This window comes from Myiozetetes cayanensis, unplaced genomic scaffold (genome assembly GCF_022539395.1).
Source record: "Myiozetetes cayanensis isolate MyiCay16 unplaced genomic scaffold, myiCay2020 scf5-8, whole genome shotgun sequence".
Taxonomy (NCBI): Eukaryota; Metazoa; Chordata; class Aves; order Passeriformes; family Tyrannidae; genus Myiozetetes; species Myiozetetes cayanensis.
Genome location: NW_026087742.1, coordinates 1,997,207 through 2,006,905, shown reverse-complemented (window position 1 = coordinate 2,006,905; position 9,699 = coordinate 1,997,207). Strand labels below are relative to the sequence as shown.

Here is a 9,699-nt window from a genome sequence, read left to right as displayed (position 1 = left end):
TCCTTCCTATTTCTTCCATATTCTTTAGCCAAGCACCATTGCCCCAAAAGCTGAGCTGGAGGAGTATCCATGTGCCCCTTGGATAGCTGAAGAATTTTTTTAAGGGTGAAGTTGCTTTGGGGAAAAAGCAGCAGCTTGGAAGGGACCTGGCCAAGGGAGGGAAGAGGGGTCTGTTGGAGAGGGGAAAAGGGGATGGGGAGAGGAGCAGCCTCTCCTGCAGGTGAGCTGGGGTGGGCACTGCAGGGGAGAGCAGGCACTGCAGCAGATGGTGCTGTCCAGGGAGACACTTAACCCTGCCCCTCCTGAGGGGTTGGGAAGCCAGGAAACAGGGGAGGGGACATGGAGATGGGCAGATCTGTTTGGGCTGGGGGTGAGCAGGGCAGCAGGATCACCCATGGACAACAGCAGGGACACAGGGACCTGGCTGAGGCTCCACCGGGCTGTAGTTGCAGGATCTGGCACTGGATGTCACCACCAGCCCGTGCAGGGGGACACGGCCCCGTGGGTGCTGCCCCTGGCCAGCTGCACCCCCTGAGCGTGGGGGGACAGCCAAGGGCTGGGCTGGGCACCCTGGGCTTTGGGGTTGGGGTGCAGAGAGCAGGGGGGACGAGGTGCATCACAGAGAGGAGGAGCCTGGCACCAGATCCTACTGCTTTCCTGCTGAACATGGACACTTCTCCCAGGAACAGCGTGACTGGGCTGCTGCAGCCTCCTCAGGGCTTGTGTGAGCAGTCTGGGGACCTGAAGGTTGCAGGGTCTCTCTCTCTGTGCTGCTGGCACAGTACCAGGACCTGGGGACGTCAGCCTGGCAGCACCGGGGCCACTGGAAGCTCCTGAGTCCTGGCAGGCAGGGGTGCCTGGCATCGCATTTAGGTCTTGTCGATTTGAATGTTAATTTAGTAACTAAATTAATTAATGAGCTCCTAATTAATTTGCCAAGCCCAGCCTCTGTGGGCTGTCCCTTGGGCTCAGCTCCCTGGGGGCTCGTGGATTGCTCCTGGGTGGCTCCACCTTGCCAGGGGAGAGTGTGGATGGTGCCCTGGGTGGTGGGGTCAGGGCAGCAAGAAGGGAGGAGGGTTGGGTGCCTCATCTTGTGGTGTTATTTGGAGAAGGTAAGGAGTGTTTTCTGTGTGCATGAAGCTCCTGAAGTCCCATCAGAGGGTTTGGGGTTGGAGTGGGACCAACATCCCCCAAAACCTGGTCCCTGGAGTTGATGGGAGGCCCTGAACTCCACTGTTTTCCAAAAGGAAACAGGCTCAGAGGAATAGAGAAACAGGGGCTCAGGGATCTGTCCTGCCCATGCAGAGCAGCATCTCTAAGCCACCTGAACAATTAAAAGGGATGAAGACCATCTAAAAATAAGGGATTTGTAAATGTCAGGCTGGCAAGTGACTGGGAAACGTGCTGGGAAGGATGGAGCAGCTCCACAGGACTTTCTGTGCTGGTGTGTCCTTACACAGGAGCAGGGACCAACACTGATCTGCCCTGGGTTGATCCTGCTCCCTGAGACATCCCCAAACCCCCAGAAACTGCCTGTTGTGGATCATCCTGGATATGCAGCACCGGAGGAATTTTCTGTGCTGTTTTATCCCGGTGGAAGCTGCAGGAGATCCCAGCACTGCTTTGGATGGGAGGTGGGGTGGGGTGACACCAGGCCCCCAGGGTCGATTATTTTTCAGTAGGTTTTCATAGGAGAAAACCTCAGTGAAGACCCTGCTCTCAGAAGCACCACAGGATGATCCCCAGCCTAAGGAATTGGGTGATGTGCTGCCAAAACCACCTCAGAGGTGTTCTGGTCCCCCCTCTCCATGCAGACGACGGCACAGGGACACCCCTCCGTCAACTCCACCCTGACAGCTTCTCTCCCATGCCCAGAACCCCACCTGTCCCCTAATGTGCCAAAATCTTGTGTAAAACAGCTGGGAAAGCGAGTTTATTTGGGAAAAAATAATCCAGATTGGGGCAGATTAGTGGAAACACGTCCTTCCCCATCTGCCTGGGTGGTGCTGTGCCAGCTCCCTCGGGGGCTGCCCTGAGCCAGGCTTGGGAAAACACCCAGCTCTGCTCCTGCTGGGGGCTTTGACCTGCTTCCCTGGCCCAGCTGAGTGGCCCCAGCCCCTCTCCCTCAGGAGAAGTCCTCAGATCCCTGGTGGTGTCACCTCCAGCCCCCTCCTTGCTGCCAGAGGCAGGTTGGTGCTCAGCAAGGAGCTTCCATCCCCCAGAATTATCCCCACCTGGCTAATTAGAAGCGTCCACAGGTAAGAGGGGGGATCCTCAATAATCCAAATTTCTTTGGCAGGGTGCAGGAGCCACCTCTGAGCCTGAAAAAGGACAAACAGAGCGGGAATTGTCCTGGGCTTGGAGGTCCCAAAGCTGCCCCGAGTTTTAAGTGAGCCCTGCTGAGGTCTGAAATGCATTTTGATGTGGGTTTTTTTTTTTCTTTCCCAAACTCTTTCCTGCTTTGTTCGTGCTTCAGTTTCCCCAAGGCATGAGGGTAACACCTCCCTCTCGCTCTTCCTGGAGGAAAAAATGAAAAGCAGAGGGGTGTTTTTTCCTCCCTCTGTAGGTTTGAGTTAATCCCTGATAAGAGAGGAGGAAGGTAAGGGTGAAGGAACCCTGGTGTGAAGGTTCTCAGGGGTGAAGCTGCCTGGGGAGAATTAATTATTATTGATTCTGTGTATTTTTGTCAGGAGGAGGCAGCTGGTGGTTGATTTCCTTCCCTGCCCCTGGGTAGGAGCATCACACCCCACACCCAGTGGGGATGAGGATGATGCTCCAGCTCACTTATTTCCCCTGGATAAATACAGCTGCAATCCACACAGGGAGTTTTGGCCTCTTCTGCACTAATTGAGACCACCCTCAGCCTCTTTCCTCCAGCTCTGGCACCGTGGAGCAACTTGGACCCCACCTGGGATGTCTGTGTGGGCAGGGGGGTGCAGGCAGGGCAGGGAGGGGGTCCTGGCACAGCTCTTGGCTCCATCCACATCCACCTCCTTGCCTGCCTCTTGGCTGGATCAGCCCAGGGAACCTCTGAGCTCTTTGGAAAATGGGGAAGGAAAAGCAGATCTTGAAAGCCCACTCTGGGCTGCAGAGTCCTGGTGCCATCTCACAGGCAGGGCTTATAAATAGGCACTTTTTGGCTCTTTTTCCCCCCTCCTCTTTTTCAGGGGTGAGCCACTGCAGGAGGCTCTGAGCATCCTTTGCTTGATTCCTACCACAGATGCTGTTTACATCCTGAAATTCATCCGGCTTCAGGAGCTGTTGGGGTAACTTTCCACTCAGGCAGCAGCCATGGGCTTGGGACACTGGGAGGTCCACGTACCCCTCGTGGAGAGGGGACTGCATGCAAACAGCTGGGATTCTCCAAACACAGGGCTGTCTCTGGGAGCCCAAAAAGCACATTCTGAGTCTCAGCTCGGTGACAATTCGCTAATCCCGAGGTTCCCTAATGCGTGGGGTATGTGCTGCACAGAGCAGTGTTGATGTTAACAAGCCACAGGAATTATGCTCCCACAGCTGGTTCTCCACCCCCACATCCCTGGGCTTTGCCTCCCTCGAGGGGGTCAGTGCACACACACAGGGTGCTCAGAGCCAAAAGGAGAAGTACCTTCATCCCTCCCTCCCTTCAGCCTCAGGAAAAGCTGGAGCCCACCCCTTAATAAAAGGACTTTGAGACCAGGATGTGTTTGGCCACTTTTCCTATGTCCTGGGGGTGATTTCTTTCCTGTTATCGATCCCAGGCTCTGGTGTTCCTTGATCCAACAACCCCCCTCTGCCTGCAGAGCTCTCCAGGCTTCTCCCTGCAAGATGTTAAATCTTCCACCTCCATCCCCACAACCTGCTGTGCCTCTGGACTCACAACCCCAGCCTCTGCCACATGTGCAAATCCACCCCTTTCTTCTGCTCAGGGGCTGCATTTTGGCTGCACAGACGTGGGAAGTGGAGGGAGGAAGCAGGAAAGTGGATGAAGGTGAGGGGCAGGCTGAGATTTCTCTCCTCTCCCTCATTGCATGAGGTGGCAAAGTGGGACCAGAGCCCACAAGCCCCTTCAGTGGGGAGGAAACCTGAGGAAAAGGTCCCCAAAATGCAATAAGTTTCTCAGATGAGCTGAGCCAGGGGGCTCTCAGGGTTCATCAGGAATCAGGTCTGGTTGGGAAACCAGCTCCCTGCTCAGCAGGACCAACCCAAAGCACCCAGGAAAACTATTTTGATGCCCAGTGCTACATCCCTACCAGAATCCAGGCTCTAGTCCAGCTCCCTTTTCCCAGCACGTCCAACTTGATACTGGGATTTCAAGGGGAGGAAGTTCAAAGAGGAAAAATGCAAAAAAGGGAAGGAGCAAAGGGACAAAATGCAAAGGATCCTGCACCAGAAACACCTTCCGGGGGTCTGTGGGATGGAAATAACTATGTTTTCCTCCAGCAGAGCTTTCCACCCGGCAGCTGAGTCCACACACGGTCTCAGGGACCACAACTCCCACCAAACTCTCCCTTACTAACCCAGCACAGTGAGTACCAGCTGCTCCTGAGGATCCCAAAACACCTGGCAAACGCTGGGGCCGGTCCCAGCACGGCTTACCTGTATCACTCTCCCCCTTCTGGAGAAAGGCAAACACAGGTGGATCAAAATGCAACGCTCCACTTTTCATCCCGGCACTGGAATTCAGCGTTTTAAGATGCCACACTGCAAAAGCTCCCTTTGGGAACGCTGGGAGTCGCAGCCTTGCATCTGTAGATGCTCAGCGCTCCAATGTCTCATGGATTAGGTGCCAAACCACCCGGGAGATAAAAACTACTTTAGAAAACTATTTCCCGGACAATTTTCCTGAGCCCCAGGGAAGGATTAGGACCGGCAGAGCCTGAGATCTGTGCACAAGCCACACAAAACCTCTCTGCAATCCCTGGCCGCCAAACCAGCCCAGGAAAAAGAAGTTTCTGAGCACCAAGGAAAACACGGAGGAGCCCAGAGCTGCCTTCCTCTGGCAAACCAGCCACAATAAAAACTTCGGGGTTATTCAGAAACCACTGCAAGGAGCTCTACAGAAAATAGACGATGGAGTGGGTGCAGCTTTCAATATATTTGCTCTAGGATATAGTAACAGGCACTAAAGCAAACACGGGCGGGGGGAATTAGGACGGGAGCTTCTGCTCCGCTCGTTTTAAATTACAAAGTGCCGAGACAGCCGAGTCTACGATAGATTTCAGAGTCAGAAAAGTGCCCCGGGGAACATGCACGCAGCAAACGGAGGCGTTTCCTACGCAGCTGCATCGTTTTGTGCCTGGAACGAGCTGGAAATGTCATGGAACGAAACTAAATGGATAAAGGGGCTCGGCAAAGCACGTCGCTTCGCGGGGGCGGCGGGCGGCTGGACGGTGTGCTTTCCTCTTTGGAGCGAAAGGGGAAAAAAAAATTAAAATAAAAAGAAGAAATCGAGTTGAACTTCGCATCTGTCATATAGAAATCTAATAGGAAAGAGAGCTGTACATGGTCAAAGTCAAGTCCAGGCTCCAGGAACATCCAGGAGGACAGTTTCGGGTGTCGCCTGGACGCTCCAAGCAAACACTCAGGTGCGCGCAGCGCCGATTCCCGCCGGCATCCTGGAATCCCTCGGGCCGCCCGGGAAAACCCGCCGCCGGAGAGCAGGTGTGGGAAGGGGCTCCGAATCCCCCCGGGAGCACCGGGGCCTTGCGGCGCGCCAGCACCCCGCGGGGCCCATCCCGGTGTGCTTCCCCTGCCCGCGGGCACTGCGATGGGGAGGGAAGCGGGGGGATGGATCCAGCCTGGTCCCCTGCGGGAATCAGCGCTACGGTGGGGGCACGGGCAGGGGGAGCCCTGCAGGGAGGGTCACCCCGCTCTGCACCCGCTCCCGGCACGTCCTCAGAGACTAATTATCGGCGGTGCCACGGCGAGGGGGCGGACGGGGCCGGCGCGAGGTGTGGATGTCGGGAGCGGGGAGGCGTCGAGGGGCACGGCGGGTGATGCCGAGGGCGCCGTCAGAGGCCGGGGGTGCCCACGGTGCTGGCGCAGCGCGGGTCGGCGTCCTGCTCGTAGCGGTAGTGGTAGCCCTCCATCTGGTCGCGGCAAGCCTCGCGCAGGTTGTGCAGCCAGCGCTTGATGCCGCGGCGGTTCAGGTAGAGCACCATGAGGAAGACGATGCCGATGAGCGCCAGGACGATGCCGAAGAAGACGTAGGAGGCCGTCTCCAGCTGGCCGGGCTCGCCGCCCTCGCTGGCCGCGCACACCAGCCCCTCGGGCCGCAGGCGGAGCAGCGCGGCCCCGCGCAGGGCAGGGGGCCCCGCGCAGCGCAGGCTGCGGGCGTCGAGCACCCGGGAGCCCGCGGAGCGCAGCCAGGCCAGGAAGGGCCGCAGGGCACAGTCGCAGCTCAGCGGGTTGGCCCCCAGGTTGAGCCGCAGCCCCCGCAGCTCCGGCGCCTCCAGGCTGCGGAGCTCGGCGGCCGCCAGCCGCTGCAGGGAGTTGTTCCGCAGGTCCAGCTCCTCCAGCCCGGGGGGAAGAAGGGAGGCCGGCAGCGCCTGCAGAGCGTTGCCCGCCAGCTCCAGGCGCCGCAGGGTGAGGTTCTGCATGGCCAGGGCGAGCTGCTCCTCGAGCGGGGCCGCCAGCAGAGCCTGGTTGAGCTGCAGCGTGCGCAGCAGCGGGACCCCGGCGAAGGCCCCCGCGGCCACCGAGAGCAGCGGGTTGTGGCTCAGGTCGAGGGTGCGCAGGGCGGGCAGGCCCTGCAGGGCCATGTCCTCGATGGTGTGGATGTTGTCGTGGCGCAGGCGGAGCAGGCGGAGGTCGCGCAGCGGGCGGGCGGCGAAGGCGGCGCGGGGCAGGATGCTCAGGTTGCTGCCGGCGATGCTGAGGTTGTGGACGGCGGCCGGCAGCTCCCTCGGGGGCTCCTCCAGCCGCTCGTAGCGGCATGTGACCAGCTCTGGGGTGGCCACGCAGTAGCAGGCGGAGGGGCAGCCCCCGGGGGCGGCGGCGGGGGGCACGGCCAGCGGCAGCAGGGCGAGCCCCAGCCAGGGCAGCCAGCGCCCGCCGCCCGCTGCCCGCGCCTGCCTGCGGGCCATGCTGCCTGCGCGGGCATGCAGGGCAGGGCGGGGGCCGGGGCGCGATGGGGAGGGAGGGGGAGGCTTGCGGGGGATGGAGGGGTCGCTCCTGCCTCACCGCAGCCCCCCCTCTGGGGCTGAGCTGCCTCCGGCGCGGCGCCCGCACACGGCGGCTCTGCCGGCAGCGCTGGGCGCGCCGCTGCCCAAATCGGGCCGGGGGGGTGGAGGGGGAAGGAGGAGGAGAAGGAGGAGGAGGAGGAGGAGGAAGGGGACGGGTTGGGGCTGCCCGGCGCTGCGGGCTGGGCGGAGGAGCGCCGCGGGCAGCGGCCGTCGGGGGGAGCTGAGCCGGGCTCGGCTGAGCTCGGCTCGGCTCCCGGACCCGCCTAGACCCCGCTGCTGCGGAGGGGAGGGGGCTGGCGCGGTCCCCTTCCAGCCCGGGGAGGGGTTAGGGGATGTCGCGGTCCCCATCAAGCCCGGGGAGGATTTAGGAGCTGTCCCGGTCCCCATCAAACCCGGAGAGGATTTGGGAGCTGTCCAGCACCCAGCCAGGTGGGAGTTGGGAGGATGCTGCGGTGTGTCCCCACCCACGCCTGGGGAGGGATGTGGGCTATCACGGTGTCTTTCTAATCCAGGGAGGATTTGGGGGATTGCCTCAGTCCCCCTCCAGCCCAGGCAGGATTCGGGGGATTGTCTGAGTCCCCCTCCAGCCCAGAGAGGTTTTGGTGTTGTATCAGTCCACCTCTGTCCCAGGGGGGATTTGGGGGATTGTCTCAGTCCACCTCCATCTCAGGCAGGATTTGGGGTTGTGTCAGCCCCTCTCCAGCCCAGGAAGGATCTCTGGCTGTCCTGCTCCTCTTCCAGCCCTAGTCCTCGTTCCCTGACCTGCCCCACAAGCTGGACACCCTGCAGCACCCCTGAGCATTGCAGGGTTGTGTCCCTCTGCTTCCAAACCTGCTTGGGTCCCTTCACCATCCTGGGTGATAAGTGATATCTACCCCATCCCTGGGAGTCTGCAAGGCAAGGTTGGACAGGGCTGCTAATGGATTCACTGGCATCCAGAGATCCAGGTGGAACTGGACACAGCTGAGTTAATTGGTGCATATTTTAAGATGGTACCAAAGATTTTGCATTTGAACAGTACAGACATGTGATGCAGCTGTGGGTGGGCAGGTCCAGCGGGGCTGATCCTCGTGGTCAAAGCTGGAGCTGGTTCCTGAAGTGGAAGGAGAGGAGGAGGCAAGGGAAGGCAGTGAATTAGGACCTCCCTGGCTGACCTGGAGTCATGAGGGTGATTTTTCACCCCGAAGAAGTGGAACCCCGCAGTGCTGGACTGTGATGGCCAGCACAAGGGTGCAGATGAGTGGGCATGAGGGCTCGGGTGCCTCGGGGGCCCACAGCCAGGCTTGGCTTTGCTGCGTGTCCAGGGCCCGACAGATGAGTGGAGAAAAAGCTACACAGGCCCAGAAGGAAAAAAAAAAACAACCACTCCTGGAAAAGCCACAGAGTCCAGGAGGGGAAGAGTGGCCCCTCTAGGTACAAAGGCAGCAGGTCAGCAGAGCCCGTGTTGTGTTTAACTGCCCTGTTAATCTCACGATATCCGAAGGAGAGAGCACCTCTTCCCCAGCTGTCTGCAGAGCCCCTGCGTGCTGGTAATGCTCTATAAATACATTAGCACTAAATAATGAATGACCTGGCTGGGCATTAAAGTGTAAACAGGAGGTGAAGGGCTCTCTCCCATTACCGGTCCCCCGAGAGCCACTCATATCCCTCTCTCCAACTCCGGCTCGATGTGACTCCAGCTGCAGAGCCCTTAGTCACAGCACTGACAATGCCATAGATCAGTGGCTCCATAGTTGGGAAAAACAAGCCAGAAATAGCCCAGAGGGCACAGTCTCCCTCCCCATGCCACGATGGGTTTGCTTGCATCAGCGTTTTTGCCCGTGATGCTCCTCAGGCTGCACGAGCCGGCCCTCCCAAGGAGTCAGAGTCCCCTCCGTGGCACTCTCCATTCCCAGAAAGCTTGGGAATGCCCCTGATTTGGGAGGTTTTATCCCCTTTGGATGTAGCAGAAGCTGTGCCAGCTGGATATGCTCCCTAAAAGTCAAGGTGGCTCCACTCCCAACACGGGGGTGTGGGGGGAATTGTCCCCATCACCATGAGGATCACGCCCACAGCCGGTCCCAAGGACATCATGGACACCCACCTGAGGTGCAGAGAGAAAAGAAGATGAAATGAATTTATGGATGTGACATGGGATCATTTGGGGAGGTGACTCCTGTGCTAGAGAGGTTACAGGGGGCTGATCACAGGCATTCAGTCTGTGTTTGCTCAGCAGGGGGGGGTCCTGTGCTGCTTCCAAAGGGTCATCCCATCCCCAAATAAAAGCAAACCTTCCTGTTTCCAGCTGCACGTGATCCATCCCAGGGTCCACCACCCTCCTGGTGAGGAGAATGGGGCCTGGAAAACCAGGCAGTTGGCTCAGAGCCCTTCTCCTCCCACAGCCTTGCTCTGCCAGAGCTGGGCACTCATACATCAACTGGCTGCAAACAGCTCGGGAGTGGCTCTGCTTCAGGAGAGAGGAAAGGGATGAGCTCTTCATCTGCCCAGCTTTCACAGGAGCCTCACGCTGGGATGGCATCTGGGAGCTGGGCCA

At 59.1% G+C, this 9,699-nt stretch overlaps 1 protein-coding gene across 1 annotated transcript; it reads right to left on the bottom strand.

Moving 5' to 3' along the window:
* Window positions 1-5,058: 5,058 nt before the first annotated feature.
* On the bottom strand, window positions 5,059-7,067 carry TPBGL (trophoblast glycoprotein like). Its single transcript, XM_050333487.1, has one exon. It carries the CDS (start codon window positions 7,065-7,067, stop codon window positions 5,994-5,996), a length of 1,074 nt encoding a protein of 357 aa, XP_050189444.1. The 3' UTR covers window positions 5,059-5,993.
* Window positions 7,068-9,699: the final 2,632 nt, after the last annotated feature.